Below are 17,841 nucleotides of genomic sequence, written 5' to 3'. Positions count from 1 at the left end.
TCTTCCTTCAACCCTGAAATGGACTAAGCAGTTCAGAAAATGGATGCATGACTTGGCTGTTTTAACTTTTTTGGCCTTTTTTTCATTTGTTCATAAGCAGTAACCCCTCATACCTCGCTTCTACAGACCCTCCATGCAATCAGATCTAAGGTTCAGTTCCCCAAATATCTGGAATATAAATATAAATCCAAAGTGTGCAGTTTGTACGTTTCATTAAGTAGGAGACTGAATCACAAGCCCTCAGCTTTATTCAAGTCATGATGCAGCTATTATGGTACAACTAATATACACAGGTCTATATGTACAACAACAAATACAGTATTGATAGTCAGACCGAGTGTCAGTAAAATTCACAGACGTGTGGATAAGAGCCATACACATTCACACACACACACACGCACACACGTTGCTCAATCGTGTCAAAAAAAAAAAACAAAAAAAAAAGTAACACGCTCCTTAGAAATCATGACACATGTTGTCAGGAACGCAGATTGTTCTGCAGCGCGGTTCTTCATCAGAACGTTAAAATGAGAGCATCATATCAAAACATCTAATCTCACACTTTTCCTTTTTTTTGTTTGTTAGAAAAAGACGAAAACAAGTCAAACAACAGTTCCTTACACTTTTTTCATGGCAGGTTGTGACAGACAAGACTCTTATTCTACATTATCAACCTACGAAACGCATCTCTACAGATGAGATACAGACACCGCGTCTCAGTCGAGGACAAGACAAACGCCTGGATGTGGATCAGCAGGGAAAACCTGAACACGGGCGAGTTAAATAGAAAAAATAAAGACTGTCTATGCTTAATAAACTGGTGGATCCAGGTTTATGCCTGGAGCGACAACTACAGAGGACTACAGACATCACAGGACTGTGCAGAATAAATAAAGACGGGGTGAATGAAAGAGGTGTTTCCTCTGAATAATAATACGTCGCTGCTGGGCCTCACCGTTAAGTACAACAGAAGTCTCACACAATTCAAGTTATCGCTATAAGTCCTCTCTCTTCCTCCAAGAGGGAATGAAATCAAAGCACAACATGGTAACATGAACTACATCACCATTCAACACAGTTTCATCTCACATTAATCTTTTACACAAAGCTCAGACAACACAGATGTGGCTACGCTGCGTGTGAGCACACGATGGGATGACGGAGGATGACAAAAAACTAGATTTGTATGATTTGTATCACAGAAACGCTGGGCGGCCGGGGCAGCCTCCTGGAAACGGAAAGCAAACCTCAGCTTCGTGTAGGCATCCAGACGGGTTTTCAGCTTTTATTAATCATACAGCTATAACACACTCACAAACACAATTCACACAACATAGCCTCTTTTTTCTTGTCTTTCTGTTTTCAGTTTCAGCTGATTCCTTCCCCGGAAACTGTTTCTCTTCCCCCCATTTAGCTATATTGTGTTTGGGGCACCGAAGCAGCAGGAAGTTTGGCTTTTCAAGAGAGGATTTTCTCCCGGGTTTCGGGCAGCCTCAGAGCCACCAGACCTCCACAGACCAGGGCGGCGAAGGCCAGGAAGATGGGGATGATTTTAGTGATGCCGACGAAGGCGGCGAAGATGAAGCTGGCAATGATGGCTGCGAACTTGCAGAGTCCGTTCAGGATACCAAACGCTGTCCCTCTGCAGAGAGACAAAATGGAGACAGATTAGAGCTCTAACGTGATTGAATAAGAGGACGACCGGTCTGATCACACTGGAGATTTTGGTGCAGAAAGCAGGGAAGATTTGTTTGTAGATCTTTTCAGATGTTACTGTAGTTAAAATATCTGTTTATGACCAAAACACAAAGAGTCAGTTCGATAAATATCCTGTACCATCCTGTTCACAGCCTTCTATTAGGTGTCATGAGAGGCAGCAAGGCTCAGTAAAAATGTGTTTTTATCCATTTAATGTGTTTGGTTAGATCAAGTAAAACTTATGCAGTGCTTGCATTGTCATTTTTTAAAATGATGACGCCTCCGTTTTGTACTGGAATCGATCGACAGTTTTCAGCTTCCAACCAGCAACCAGTTATTTTCCACTAATGAAATGAGCTGATTAGCCAGCGCTGACTTATTACTGAGGATGAGTTTTTATGGTTGCATCTGACAAAGTTCCAACAAGAGGTAGACATTGACCCCAGTGTTTGACTTGAACTGGAGCCTGTTAAAGCAGATGCAAACAGCAACAGACACTTTGAGGAGTCAAACACAAGCTGGTGCGCTATTTGCTCGTGTCGAGGAAATGAAGAGTAATCATTTTGTTCAACAATAAGAAAATGAATTAAGCATATCTGAAACCCTTTCTCTGACTTGTTTAAGGTGAATGAACCAAGCAGAGTCATCAGAAAATGGCCACGCTGGCTACGATGCTAGTGGTCGCCGTTCAGCAGACGTAGCTGCATTCAGTGGAAACAAACCTCTGGAGGTAAAAAATATCTACTGGGGTGGGCATCTGCAGGAAGAAAATCAAAAGAGCTCTTCTTACAGAATTGCTCTCATCTCTGTATATCTGCGATTTAGCATCATATCTGAGAAGTCACGCTAGTTTATAGTTTGTCGGCTCTAACTGGAAATGATTTAGGTCTTTAGCTGAGACATTTGCAAAGTTGTTTTCAGTTCATTTGTGTGGAGTCCTCCAAAAAATGCAAAAAAAATAGAATAAGTTAGACTTGCTTTCCTGTTAGTGGAGATTTTTTCGTTAACCTGTTATTATTATTATTATTATTATTATTATTGTTGTTGTTGTTGTTGTTATTATCATTATTATTATTATTATTATTATTATTATTATAATGATTATTATGATTATTACTTTCTCAATTCACCTGTCGTTATAATTCTGACCTCTACCAAACAGATGGTGATGGTTGTGTTTTTGCCTGTGTGTTTGCATGTCTGTTTGTTTGCCTGTTAGCAACTTTACATAAAACCTACTCACTGAACTTTCTTGCTGTGTTTTTTGGGGAATGGGTCTTGGTCTAATTTAGATTTTTTAAATGTTGGAAGTGATCCAGATCAGCATCTGGATCCAGAAATATTTTAAGGATTCTTTATTATTGCGAGATAGGGCCATTTTTAGTTTATATGCATATAACTTCGAGGTGAATGATTTGGGTGTTTGGCCAAAAAACACGAACGTTCCCAACAGGTTTTTACAGGTTTTTAAGATATTAAGGTAACTCATGTTATAAATACTAAAGATAGATCTGGATTCAGACAAAATTCTGGATACCACAATCCAGAACATGAAAAATTACAGAATACTTTGACTTTTCTTCACTGCAAGAGAAAAAATCAAGATAGAAACAACTTTTTACTATCATAGGAGGAGAAGAACTGTCCCATGCACACCACTCAAGCTCGTGAGTTAGAGAGCTTTAGATAAAGACTGCATTGCACCTCAGAGGAGGATATACGTACCTCTTAGAAGAGGGGTAGAGCTCCACCGAAATGACCTCTAGTCCGTTCCAGGCTGCCACGCTGACGGCATAGAAGAGACACTGCCAACATATAACTGCTCCTTGGCTGAAACTTAACAGCAGCAGGAAGGTGCAGGCAGACGATGCCAGCATAGAACCACCTAGACATAAACACACGTAGATCATGGATGTACTCACAGCTTTCACTGTTTGGTTGGATTTAGACAGAAATACTACTTCTTTAGATTAAAGGTGGAGTATGTAAGATTTTCAATTTTTTCAAAATAAATTAACTAATAAAATAACTACAATCATAATAATTAGAGAGTTTTTTTAAACATGTAGGTTCCAGTCTGTCCATATTTGATGCGTTATTAAATTACAAGTTTAATTAATGACAAATGACAAAAAACACTTTTTTTTACTGGTAGGCAAACATTTAAGAAGGGTCTTTGTCATTAATTAAACTTGTAATTTAATAACGCATCAAATATGGACAGACTGGAACCCACATCTAATTATGATTGTAGTTATTTTTTTAGTTAATTTATTTTGAAAATATCGAAAATCTTACATCCTCCACCTTTAAGGAAAAGATCATGATGTGGGTTTAAATAGACCCACAGACATAAGAAAATGTGCTGTAAAACTCTCCTTTTCTAGGTTAACATACACAACAAATGATGAAAAAATAAGCCTGGAATTGCTGTCATGTGCTGATGCTTTCTGCTGATCTCACCTATTATCCTGATTCTTCCTATCTTGTCCATGAAGAGTGCTGAGATGATGTTGCCAGGCAACACAGCCAAGCTCCCCAGGAAGCTGACCATATAGATGACTATGTCATTTTCCTCTTGGAAGTTTAAATGACAGCCTTTCTTCGGGTGGAGGAAGGTGGTGTTTTCCATTCGACAGTCTTTAAACTTTTCCTGCCACAAGTCTGGAAGGAAAACACAGAGTTTTAAAGGACTGGCGCGCCGTTTTCGGTGAGATATTCCTCTGGACTGAAGCTTTTCTCATCTTGTTGGTACCTGTGTTATAAAAGACGGTGTTTTTGATGGTGCAGTTCTCAAAGAACGTGTTGGTTGACTTAACATCCTCGAAGTAGCAGTTCTCAAAGAGAGAATCTTCAAACTTCACAGACTTTATCTCTATGTTTGCAAACCTGAATGAAAGAAGAGATGCAACCTGTTAACTATATTTGAGGACCTTTACGTGCGGAAGGAAAAGCATTAGCAGGTTGAGGTAACACACTTGTCGTGGATGTACTCTCCTTCACGATGGACTTGGTTCACCAGAGAGAAATTGAAGTGGAAGCGTTCCACTCGTTCTCGGTGAAACACTCGAACCTTGGACTCGTACTCTTCATACTGCATGTACTTGATCATATCTGGAAACCACACACCCAGCCCGTGGTAGCTGATACAAGCAGAAACATAAAAAATACGGGCCTGTTAAATCAAAGTGATCCAACGAGGTGAAACAGTGTGGAATTAGGGATTAATCTGTTCTACTTGTGAGCTGATCGTGGATGTTTCGCTACCTGAAGGCCATGCAGAACCACACGATAACCAGGAAAAGACCTTGAAGTCTGAGCTCAGGAGCAAATAAAGACATCACATTGGCCATCACCTTTAGGAGACAGAAACAGATGATCAGGCTTGGCATGTTTTGCTGAACCAGATCTCCCAGTAATATGAGAAAATAACCTTCATTTCTCCATTTTAAAGATGATCTTGTTTTCACGCCACTGTCATTCAACCCTCACAGAGCTTCCAACATCTAGTCATGAACCAATAAGGTCTTCTCAAGTGTGTGTGTGAAGCCGGGTTGTGTTAGGTCAATGGAACGGGAAAACAAATGCAAAGTGAAGCTCTGCTTTACCAGTTCAGTTGTGGTTTATTGGAACGGAAAGCTATTTTCAGACCTGCTGCAGCATGGTCATTTTTCGGACAGTCCAGCGCTGAAAGGCAGTTCCAGTGTCGCTCTGGATCTCGATGAACTCATCCTCCTGAGTTTGTGGAGTCTTGATGTTGGTCACCTGCACATTGAAAGAGGAAGATGGTCTTCAGGTCTGTTTCCAGGGCTCTTTGTCTGACTGGGGGGTTTGCAAGGCAACAAAAGAGACCATTCACTTTTCTCACTTGCCCAGAGCATCACACTAGAGCTGCATTTCACCTTGTGGAGCTGCATCTCACACCAGGAGGTGGACCGCAACACACCAGCACTCTCATTAAGAAATGCAAGGGGAACCTTGTAGCTCAGAGAGGAGGCAGGATGAAAGATGGATGCAGGATCGCTTTGAGATGTGAGAAATGACCTTGTAAGGCGGCTAAACTCTCCAAATGTGCATCTGTTGTGTTTAAGCTGCTTATACACTGCAACAACTGCAAAAACTGAAATCTTAGTAAGATTAAAAATCTTAAATTGAGTAAAGGTAAGATAATTCTTCGTTTTTATGCCAGAGAATTCCTCTCGTTTTAAGAGTATTTTTACTTTGTTTTGGGAAGTCTTTCTTCTTGTTCAGTTGGCAGATAATTTATCTTATTTTAAGCAACATTTACCTCATTTTTGTATATTTTTTCTTGTTTTTTTAAGGCTGAGTTTTTGCTCTGTATAAATACAGGATTAACAAAAAGTTAAACAAATCTAATAAAACTATCATCCATCCAACCATTTTACAGCAGTTATCAGGCGAAAGGCAGGGTAAACCCTGGCCAGGTCACTGAAGGACCAAAACACCTGAGCATATCTATATTCAGCTGGCTTACACCTGCTCTCCTCTGTCATGATTTATTTCATGGTTTTATTCATTTTGCTATGGGTGATGAATGAATTTCATATTTCTATCGTTGCCCACTTTAGTTATCTCACTCTCTGATTTGTTCCTTTCACATGTATTCTGTTTATTCCCAAAGCAAATCTGTGTGTTCTTGAGGTTTATATGAAAAGATTATCTTTGTTGTTATCGCACATGTTCAACTAAATTTAAGTGCAGATAAGAGAGCTTAAAGGAGTTGCAGCCATAAGCAGAAGGCAGGGAATGTGTGAATGAACGTATTGCTGACGGTAAACTGACAGATGACAAAAATGCAGCCGTTTTGCAGAAAGCATATGTGGAAAGCATGAACTGGCTCTTACACTTTGCTTTATGTTGTGTGAACTGTTATTTCTCCAGAGCAGTGGAGAATATGAGCGGACATTCATGTACTGTCCTATTTATTCTGTCCTTGAGGTGCCACTCAGGCATAGTGGCCATTGCGACGATAAACAACGGCTCATACTCAGGAAAAATAAAATGCAAACCCTGTAGAGCTCCATCTACTACGGATTTAGGGAAAACATCCTCCAAACAGACTGGAGTGTTTTAGTAAGCATGGCTAAATGTATAATAATATATATATATATATATATATATATATATATATATATATATATATATATATATATATATATATATATATATAATAAAAATTATGCATTTGTAAATATCTTTGTGTGCATCTGCAGGAGACCAGAAGGATCCTGTCTGACCCACCAGATGCTGTTACTTCCTGTAAAAACCCACTGATTCCCCTGAGTGCACTTAACCGTCATGATGGTAAAACTTTGGGTCAGAAATCCTTTCAGATAATTGATTGATGGTAAATTGAATAGACTACCAGGAAACGTAAATCATTTTTACACCCAAATCAAAACATGTAGAGTCACTGTTCAGTCTGTATGCTATGAATTTTATGCCTTTTATTTGGCTTACATAACTTCTGGTATTATGTTTCCTAACTGGGAATGCAAATGATGTGCTTAATGTTTGACTTCTTTTAGTCCAAATGAAGCAACTTGTTATTCCATCATATTTACACAAATGATAAGGTGCATAACTCTGGTGCTTTTAACATTTATAGGTCGGGGTGTAATCAGTAGGAGGCGGACTACGAGATGGGACCATCCACTGCATTTATTTTAAGGTGATGCTTTCAGATTGTTCAACTTAATGGTTGGAAAACTTGTCAAACTTAAGCGTTGGTGTCGGTGAAAAGCCTTACAGTGAAGACTCTCTCTGGCTCCCCCTTGGCTTTCCAGTTGGTGTCATGAACTTGTCGCAGTATCATCCACGCCTCATCATGTCGGGCATTCTGTAAACCACACAAACACACTTATATATAAATACACACACACAATTATACATATATGTATATATATATATATATATATATATATATATATATATATATATATATATATATATATATATATATATATATATATTTATATATATTTATTTATTTAAAAACCATCATGGCCTGTGGAAAGTGTTGCTGAAAATTACACGGTGCTCTCAACTATATTTAAGAACGACTCTTTTAATTACGGCTCGCAGTTTGATCAGTAAAACTTTCCCACATGCAGCTCTTCCACTGCCAGACACACCAGCAGACTATCAGCGTTCCCATTCCGCCTGCCTCTTATCAGACTGGGTGATGTGTGATAACTTGGGGGTGTGTTGCAGCAGTAACACACAAATACAATACCACATGTGATTCGGGGGTTGACATTGTCCTGGATGGGAAACAGGGGTGGGTGGCGTTCTGCTGATGTCTTAGCAGCTCTTTGCTACCTTTGCACAGCAGTGGGATGTTCCTGTGGTAGATGGTGACTCATCGTTCCTAGCCAATCACGGCTCGATGTCTAATACTGTGCATTGACAATGAATATTAGGATGCTGCTTCATTTTGGATGTGTTGCGGTTTTAATCTGACCTCCAGCAGGAAACGTGGACTCTCTGGCATGAAGACGACTCCGATGAGCGCAGCCAGTGCAGGGAAGAGACACACAAAGATAAACAGTCTCCAGCTGTGCATCTGCAACTGTGTACCGATGGCAAAGCCCCAGCCTGTAAAAGGTCGAAAACACAAATGAACATTTCAAGAAAATACATTTTAAGCAATAAAATCCAGGCAGATGTGGGTTTGACTTTAATATACAGATCAATATTGTTTAAATTTGAATAATTTACTATTGTACCAAATAACAGCTGTGAAAATGTCTCTATATGAGCCAGTTTGGCAAGAAGCAAGTAATTATTTTAATTCAGCTGCATCTTGCAGCTAGAGAGGGGGAAGTCCACAACAATGCTCCAGCAGTGAATTAAACTTGAATGAAAAGTGAAACAACAAGCTTTTCTTCTTTGTTAGAATGAAGTTGTTTTTTGCATATTGTGTTTGTTTTTGTTTACTTATGAGAGTTAGCGTCTTACCGTAGTGAGGAATGATTCCCCAGGCGGTGAAGGAGGCGTACAGGCCTCCCAGCATCCAGAACATGCAGAGCCAGCTCAGATGTTCTCCACGTTTATCCATCTGCAGGAACTCCGTGTAGTATGTATACACGATTGGGATCGAGCCGCCGATTCTGCAGCAGAGAAACACTTTTATTATCCCTATTTTCCTCAAATAAATTTCAATTTTATAATCCTGTATGTTCGTCGTTACTGCAGGTGTTTTGTCAGCTTTGATTTTATGATTCAGAAGGATTCAGTTTCCCCTCAGTTCATTTTTACTTCATTGACTTGAATTTATGTTGCTCAAAACAGTAAAATAAAGGAAATAATAACTATTTGGCTTCCTTGTGTCTTGATCAGCAAACATGTAAGTTATTACACTGAACGTGGAAAATAAAACATCTCGTATCCGGATTTATTCCAAAGTTAGAAGAGCAGTCATATTAGAAACTTACAGTTAAATTAATTTTGGTATTTAATGAGAGAAAAAGTACTGGTGCAAACTGAATATTTCATGCAGCATCAATGTTTGATTTCACGTCCATATTTCAGTCCAAATCTAAATTCTGTTTCTTCTTTCAGATGTTTTACATGATGACAGTCCCTGTTAAACTTTTGCTGAAGCTGGAAAAAGAAAAGAAACTGGTTTAAAGAGAATTTTTTTTTTCCATGTACGACTAAATACTAGAGTTCAAAAGCTCTTAACATCAATACCGCGCAACAGTTACCAAAGAAATGCACACAAATAACCTGAGGTTACACTTTTCTCATTTAGCACTAAAAAGAAATTTTGTGTCTATTTAAATAAGCTCTAATTTCTAAATTCAGAAATTAAAATGTCTAATTCATCCGATCAACATAGACTGAAAGATATGAATGCCTGCAGAGCTGCAGGATGTAATGCTGCATTCAGCTGCCTGGCTTCAGTCTATTTTCAAAATGACATAAAATATTGCAAATAACAGCCTTAAGAAACAAATAAACAGTGTATATGTGCGTATGTAGTATATGTGTGCTTGATTATGAATAAATATAAACAAATAAACCCACTGTTCTGGACATTTCTGACTAAAGTTTCCAGCATGCAGTTCCAAAACAATCATTCTGTTTTAATGGAAGTGCTGCCTCTCACTCTTAAACCTGTTTCCATTATAGGGTATATTCGTAGAAAAGGTCAGTCATTACAAATATCCAGCGGAGTTGCCATTTATTCAAGCTCTGCAAATACAAAGATGGGATAAAAAAAGTGCGTCTCACCCAAAACCAGAGCAGAACCTCAAGAAGAGGAAGAAGCCGTAGCCCTGGGCAAAGCAGGACAGGAAGGAGAAGACCAGGTCGATGGTCAGGACGTAGATGAGACACTTCCTCCTGCCCATTTTATCACACAGACCGCCCCACACCAACGCACCCACCATCATGGCCACATACACCAGCAGACCTGCAAATACACATGGTGATGCTTTATCACAGTGAAAGTGTCAGATTTTAAAGATCAACTCTGAAGTGAACTTGCTAATTGTCTCCACCAGGGGTCTCCCTTTACCCTCGTATGAAAACAGAAGAGCACACAAATCCTCCACCCTTCCCATTGCATATCAGTGTGATGCATCCTTTCATATTAGGTCTGATCAACATCGGATATTTATGATTATGTATGAAGAAAAATACATGTAGGCTGATAATAGCCCTCCCTGAAAGATTACAGAGAAAGAAAAGGTCACAATCATGTTGACGCATCTCCAGGAAGAGCGTCTCTGCACCTTCTTACAGCTTTATTCACATGTGACAAGTGTTGCTCCAGCTGTCTTTGTGTTTTCTGGGCTCTCTGCAACATTTCATTGTTGCCATGAATACGAGATCCTCTGAGTCATCGCAGTCTGTAGTCAGCGCCAGCATTCAACAGGCAGCTGGTCTAGTCTGGCACTCCTTTTGGTTTTAAGTCAACATTTAAAGGACAGCGATGTCTTCCTCCTTTTTTTTTTTTCTTTTTTTGTTGCGTCAGGATTTAATCACACAGCTTCGGCGGTCCACGCCACCGGGTTGTTTAAACCTTCAAACCCATACTTCCTGCCTGCTCCGTGTTTTTACTACACAGCCCTAATTACAGAGGGCCTAAGCAGCTTACCGGCACGTGGAGCCATAGTGTGCACCTTCCCTGCGGATTACTAAACTATCCAAATGCCCTAACGCTCCACACGCCAAGCTGCACAACCCATTCAACAAGAGACGTCTCGGGACAGCAGGAGCCAAAGACTCAAAGTCATCATGTCACCAAATATCATGGCCTGGGTGACGTCTGAAGGAGTGTGTACGTCTTTGGTATGTGCATGGACAGGCTCATAGGAAAAGCTTGCGATTAGCAAGTCTGTCCTTCTGGTGGAGGCCCAGAGTCTATCCCAGCAGCAATAAGCGTGAAAAAAAAAACAAAAAAAAAAACAGCATCCTTGAGCCCAGTGAGGATACTGAATACCTGAAGGGGAAGGAGAATTTCTTTCTACCTTGCAGTATTAAAAGTGAAAGCACTTTAAGTGCATTTATCACCTCTAGAAGAGGAGACGAAAAGATGCAACTGTGGCTGCATTAACCACACAGCACACGCTGAGTGAAGCAGCCCTGAGGGCCAAAACAGACACAGATATCATGATGATATAGATAAATATGTAACTCCGCTCACATTGATGATAACTTCCATTACCATGGCGATTATATTTATGAAAAACACAACGTGAGGGTTGGTGTCAAACATGAGCTTGATGGGTTTGTGATGTTAGAAAAATGAAATGTTTCACGCTTTCTTTCGCCTGCATGAATGCTGCCAACTCTGAAGTACGTTAACATGGGAGCAAGATCAGTTTCAAACAAGCAATAACTGTATGGAAACACAATTAACATAAAGCTAGAGTTAAAAATGGCTAATATCACCAGTAGGTTTAGGCTCTCAAATATTTGTTTAGAAGCTGATAAAATTAAAGTTTTAGTCGAAAGCCAAGGTTGAATCAAGTTTTTACACAAACCATCTGATATTGGAAGCTATTTTGCATCACTGTGGACGTTTTAAGATGCTTCTGTAAACAATACATTGGGTGTGAATAAGTTTCCGAGGTCATCATATGTTTATATTATTTTCACAGTTTCTGCTGAAATGTTTACAATCTTATATACAGCGGAAAAAACTAGTATTGTTTGTATCATTCAGGATAAAATATTCTGTTTTAACTCTTGTCCCTTTAAAGGAGCAGAATGTGACTAACCTTTAAGTAATTTTTATGGCACATTGATATTATTTATGTGCACTCCTGGAGTCACAGTTGCCCTATAGCATCTCCAGGCTGCGAAAAGATCATTTGCAACTTTAAGTTTCAACCTGTAACATCGCGTTACAGCTGAGTTTCACTTTCTGCTTCACAACCAAACACTGGCCCTTCATTAAAGAAATACAACAGCACATAATTAAAGGGAAGATAGGAAAAGAGAGAGAGAAAATAAGATGTAAGATGTGAGTCAGAATTGGGCTGACTTTTACTGAGTGGAGAGAGCTCAGAGTAGAGGAAGGATACAAGATGGATGCTCAATTAAAACATCATTCGGGGAAATATGACTGAGAAAATCTGCCAAAGTCCTAAAGTTTTTCTTTATGGACCAAAGATCTAGATATAAAGGATATGTTTCAGGCAGGTTTATTTGAAATAGAAAACTGTGAAAAGAAAAACATCCTCTTCAGGATATCTTGTATCTTCAGCCACAGTCAACCAGTATGAGAGAGACTGCATGTTACTGTGTTTGCCATGGTGATGTTTACCTTGTAAAAAGAGAGTTTTCTAGCCTGAATATGATTATTTCAAGTGATGCACCCAAGCTGTTACCCTGACCGAGAGTTGCTACTGTCTCAAGCCAACCAGGGAATGACAGTTTAATTGCAATGTATTGTTTATTTGTAACTAAGGCAACCAGCAAAACCGTGTCTACAAGGTGACTGGCACTTTATGGAAAAACATTAACAGTGAACCCTTGCTATCCTTAAACAAATAATGTTGTCTAAGCCTAAGCAGGAAGTAACAGGAAGGTTTTGATAAAAACAGACGTTGGCCTCGCTCCTATGTCACAGAAACACGCGCCAAGCATCCATTTTTCCTCAGTTTTTAAGCGTAAGACCCAATAATGATGTTTTACTTTAAAGTGAAAACATTCGTATGAGTCTTATTTTCCTCCTGCTGCTGTTTGCCAGGATTGTACTTGACAGTGCCGTGTTATGGTTTGCATAAAAGGCGATGTAAAAAGTTTTCATGGTTGTATCATTTGGAAGACTTGCTGATTATAAAGTGCTTCAGAAGGACGTTCACTAAAATGTATAAATGAAAGACATTGATAAACAGTGTGTGCTGGCAGCAGCTGCAGCAACAAAATCTCATAAAAGTGCACTGCTGCCTTTTTGTGAGCAAGGTGGGCGACAAAGTACAGCGAGATTAGCAGACACAGCTGATACTCTCGCTCTCAGCCTCCAAACCAGGCATGGTCCAGGTATTCATGGCAACCTAACAAGTGGGTTTTCCTAGAATTGGCTTGGGATGAAGAAATGGAGGAAGATCAAATAAGAAGTAAAGGCCAAGTATGTAGATGTGATAGTGGCGTGTTATTGGAATGGGTGGAAGGTGTCCCGTGAGTCCGTTTAGGTAGTTTCCACAGTGAACAATAAACCTTTGGTCCTGGCTCTTTTGTTGGTTCAGCTTCTGAAACGACTTATAAAATGTCCACTTATCAGAACCAAACAACATCAGCATAAACACAAAGCAGGAGGAATCCATCATAAAACCACCCTTTTGCTTCATTTCCTGGAATTGCCAGCTTGTTTTTCCCTATTGAACCTAAATTCTTTTGCCTGCTGCACTTTCTCCCACTGTTACGCTCTTTTATCTTTAGTCTGCAGAATAAACCATAAAAGCACCATTAAATGTAAACGCACCAAGCCTCTTGTCTTTAACAAAATGTTTGGGAGTCTATCTTCAATGCAAGACAAGAGGTAGGCTTGAAAACATTTCTGCTCCTGCGTGTTAGCTGAACAGAGCATGAGCATGCATCAAATACTATCATTCTGCAGATCTACTTCATATTCTCAGCCAGTGACCAGAGCACACACCTCCCGCCCTGCACAAACAGATGCTGGGATTTAATTTTCGCCAGGCCTTTGTCCGGCTACCACAGCCTGTCAGAGGCCTGAAGCGTATCTGACAGCTCTGCACCGGGCGCTGCAGGCCGCCAGGATCTCTGACTGCTGCAGCATGCTCCATATTAGCCTGAGAACACACACTGAATGCAATCACCTCCAGGTTCCTCATCAGTCTCTCGCAACGCTTCTTCCCAGGAGCCCGTTGTTAAGATGAAATGAGTGATGTGCAATCTGCCACCATCGCCTGGCTAAATATGAAGTCTGGGAAATAAGGTGAGCGACTTTAATTTGCAGCTTAGTTGTCTGTGCAGACGGCATAGAACAGCCACTTCTGAGGTACATTTCTCAGTAAGGTGCATCTATGCTGCATACAAATTTCTGCATCATCTTTTAATGTTTACTCTTTTAAATAAAACATGCACATCCAATAAGCCACAATATTCAACAAATGATCTATTTGTGCCTTAAGAGGAGCTAAAACCACTAAACAATGAAGATGTGTTCCTGTATGACTCCCTCACGTCGACTTAGAGACATTTGTAGCATCACTGCCAAGACTCAGTTGGGCTAATCTTGTTGCTCACGACAGACCAATTGTCTCTGAAAACACAATGGTGATTATTCTTTGTGTTTTGTGTTTGCCTGTAACGGATCCAAGCCTTTTCCTCGAACTTACAGGAGAAGGTGGAGGTTATTTCCATCTTACAGTCTGCAGCCATCAAGAGCTGGAAATGTGCAGGATTTTGTTTCAGCCAAGCACAACGACACATCGTTTCACTGATGAGTTCCTCCTCTCTGGGTAAACGCTGCAACTTACAGACAGATGACTGTAATTAGGGAGTACCGTGGGTTTCCTGAAGGCTGCATGTCTGTTTTAGAGAAACAAGTTTACTAAATTGATATTTAGCCATGCTAGCTAAATGGTTTAAGGAATGGTATATTAGCCTGGCAGTGTGTTGCAGGGAAATATCATCAACTGTTGAATTCTGTGTTAATTTTTTTTTTGTTTGTTTGTTTGTATTTTTATGGGGGGTTTTTTTTTTTTTTTTGGTAAAAAATAAAGGTGGGGGGTTGAATTTCTTTTTTCCCACTTTTTAAGATCAGGGGCTGTCATATATTTGTACTGACAGCAGTTATATCACACTTTCAGGGTTTTAAGTCAGAAACCTGGAGCTCTGGTCCAATCCCGGGCAGCCAGTTTGATTGAATAGCTGTGTCCGCACTCGGCCATGCTGGGATTCTGGTTCTGATTCTGATCAAAGACTGAGTGTTGCACTAAAGTGCGTAGTCTGCGCACTTCGAGGTGTGCAGACCCTGACTTGGGACCCAGCTATTTTCATATTGTAAGCATTTGTTTACTTTTCTGATCAAGTTTAGAATCTTGTATCATTCATTCATTCATTTATTATTCTAACCGTTTAGCCAAACAAACGGTCGCAGGGAAACTGGAGCCTATCTCAGCAGTCTTTGGGCAAAAAGCTGGGTACGCTTTGGACAGCTCGCCAGTCCATCGCAGGGCCACACAGAGATGAACAACCACTAACACTCACACTCAGTCCTAGGTGCAATTTAGAGTAACCAATTAACCTAATATGTATGTTTTTGGATTGTGGGAGGAAGCTGGAGAACCCAGAGAGAACCCATGCATACACAGGGAGAACATGCAAACTCCACACAGAAAGGCCACTCTCCAAGCCTTGCTCCAGCTGAGGATAGATCCAGCGGCCTTCTTGCTGTGAGGCCAAAGTGCTAACCACTATGCCACCATGCAGCCCATATTTATCTTTCATATTTCCATCAATGGTGTGCACTTGTCTCTCCATTTCTACTTTTCAGTTCCTTTTTGGTTAGGTTTAGGCAACCAAACAACAAAGTTAGGTTCAGGAAATATCGAATAAGTGATTTAACAAACATTTTCATTTTCTTTTCTTTTTTTTTTTTAGATTTGCCATACCATCTTGCAAGAGGGCTATAACCTGCAGATGACCTTTTTCTAAGGTCTTGTATCCTGAACGATACAAGAAGTTGTGAAGATAACAAGTTTAGCTTGAGATGTGCCAACTCCCTTGACAAACAACTAGTATTAACATTAAACCTGTCTGTGTTTTTGTGTTCTACTGCAGAACATTGTGGCTGACTGGAACACATGAACTTAGCAGAAACCACTGCTGTTTTCACAACTTTGCTGCTACTAACCCAGTAATCCTTTGTCAGCGTTGGATATGCACATGTCCTTTTCAGCACTGGGCAGGACAAAGCCCACCACAAAGCCGTCTACGCCATCAGCCATGAGTGCCAGGCCCAGCACAAAGAAGAGCATCCACTGGAAGCGCCCGTGGCCACAGTCCTCCATTATGGTCTCATACTGCTCAGGCAAGTTTTCCTCCTCCTCCTCCTCCTGCTGCGCAGCCAGACGGGCTTTCCTCCTGGCTTCCAACCGAGCTGCCCGCCGTGCCTCCTTGATCTCATCAGGGTGGGGGATGCCCTGGTACTCCCCTTCATACATTTGCTCATCGTCATCTGCGCCCTCAGTAGCATCACTGGCTGCATCCTCATCCTGTGGGGGGTAGTCTGTCTGGTAAGGGTAGCCGTCTCGACCTCCTCCGTCTTGAGTGTAGGTGTAATCCCCACCCTCTGTCATCTGCTGGTTCACATTGTTCTGATAGGGGTCATCCATACTTTCTGCTGTGTGTAAAAAGAGCAGGAATGACTTTGTCTTGTAACTGTGGTACGCTGAGGAAGCTCAACTTGTCAGCTATAATGGCATAATCCTCCCAAGGAGCTGAGGTACTCCCAGTGCTGCTGCAGTCTCCTGGATACCAAGAAACGGCAGGTCTTCTGTGGTTAGAGTGTCACCGTTAAGGCCTCACGAGCTGCGTTGATAGACTGTTACCTTCCTTGATTTACACAGTGCTGCATGCTGAACCTGAAACACAACGGAAATGTCAGTCAGCTTAACAACAAAGGATAAAGAACGTGTAAAGCAGCACATGGCTATGCTTCAATGCCTTTTGTGACCTGTCAAGTTGGGCCCAGACCACAGTTTTATAAGACTTCATAGCAACTGTGGGATGAAAACATGAAATTCACCTCAAACTAACACAAAAAAAACAAAAAAAAACAGAAAGAAATATAGAAAATAGGTAATTTATTGCTACATCTGTGTATTTGTTTCATTTTCCGTCCTCAGTGAATGTAGATTGTTTTGTACAGTTTGCTCTTGCCTGACATTAGTTTTATCATCATGGCTCATTTCATCATGATTGTTTTCACTTTGAACATATTTGCTGTTCCAATGTAAGCTCTGATTATTATTCCAGAAGAAAGAAAAGTGTTTTTCAGTAGGACAGAGGAAGTTCGGCGAGCTGGCTTCCCCTTAAGGCTCTTCGTCCTTCTGCACAAGCAGATAATCTCGTCCCCTCGTTCAAACGCTCTGACGCCATTTTGATCCATCACACGGCGTTGCTGTGACAATGACACATTCAGATCTGTCTTGGTTTTTATGGTGACCAGAGGCAGCCAATGCTGAGAGACTCACTGATTCAGATTCTGCAGCATTTTCAGACTTTTACTGTCACATCAATTAGTGGGAAGACTGAAGGACTTACACGGTAAACTCAGGAAGGAAAAGCTAGCAAAATCAAGCAGTATTTAATCTCCGGCTGCATTTTGCCTACTTGTTGACATGTTTTGCATCAAACAACAAGCAGTTCATCGAAATGCCTAATTCAGTTTGGTTCTCCATCTCTGAGAAGTTCCACCAATAAAGTATTGAATAACTAACTTCAAATTAACCTTCATATGATTAATCTGAACTAACTAATTTACATGAACTTTCTAGGAGTCTGCTTTGCTTTTGGTTTTTCTGTAGGAGATTATTACTGTCATTATCCTGTGACAAACACATCACATTTGGCACCTTCAGATGGGAAACAGCTTTGAGCCGCCATCAAAGCAGCTTAAATGCACCTTTACCT

At 40.5% G+C, this 17,841-nt stretch overlaps 1 protein-coding gene across 1 annotated transcript; it reads right to left on the bottom strand.

Moving 5' to 3' along the window:
* Positions 1-1,458: 1,458 nt before the first annotated feature.
* Positions 1,459-16,541, bottom strand: sv2ba (synaptic vesicle glycoprotein 2Ba; the record flags this gene model as incomplete). Its single annotated transcript, XM_079238183.1, has 12 exons — positions 1,459-1,642; positions 3,424-3,583; positions 4,162-4,362; positions 4,454-4,587; positions 4,677-4,841; positions 4,966-5,054; positions 5,350-5,463; positions 7,469-7,558; positions 8,183-8,316; positions 8,680-8,831; positions 9,958-10,138; positions 16,061-16,541. 12 exons carry the CDS (start codon positions 16,539-16,541, stop codon positions 1,459-1,461), a joined length of 2,085 nt encoding a protein of 694 aa, XP_079094309.1.
* Positions 16,542-17,841: the final 1,300 nt, after the last annotated feature.

This window comes from Telmatherina bonti (assembly GCF_933228915.1).
Source record: "Telmatherina bonti genome assembly, chromosome: 1".
Classification (NCBI taxonomy): domain Eukaryota; kingdom Metazoa; phylum Chordata; class Actinopteri; order Atheriniformes; family Telmatherinidae; genus Telmatherina; species Telmatherina bonti.
This window is presented reverse-complemented; position numbering and strand designations above follow the sequence as displayed.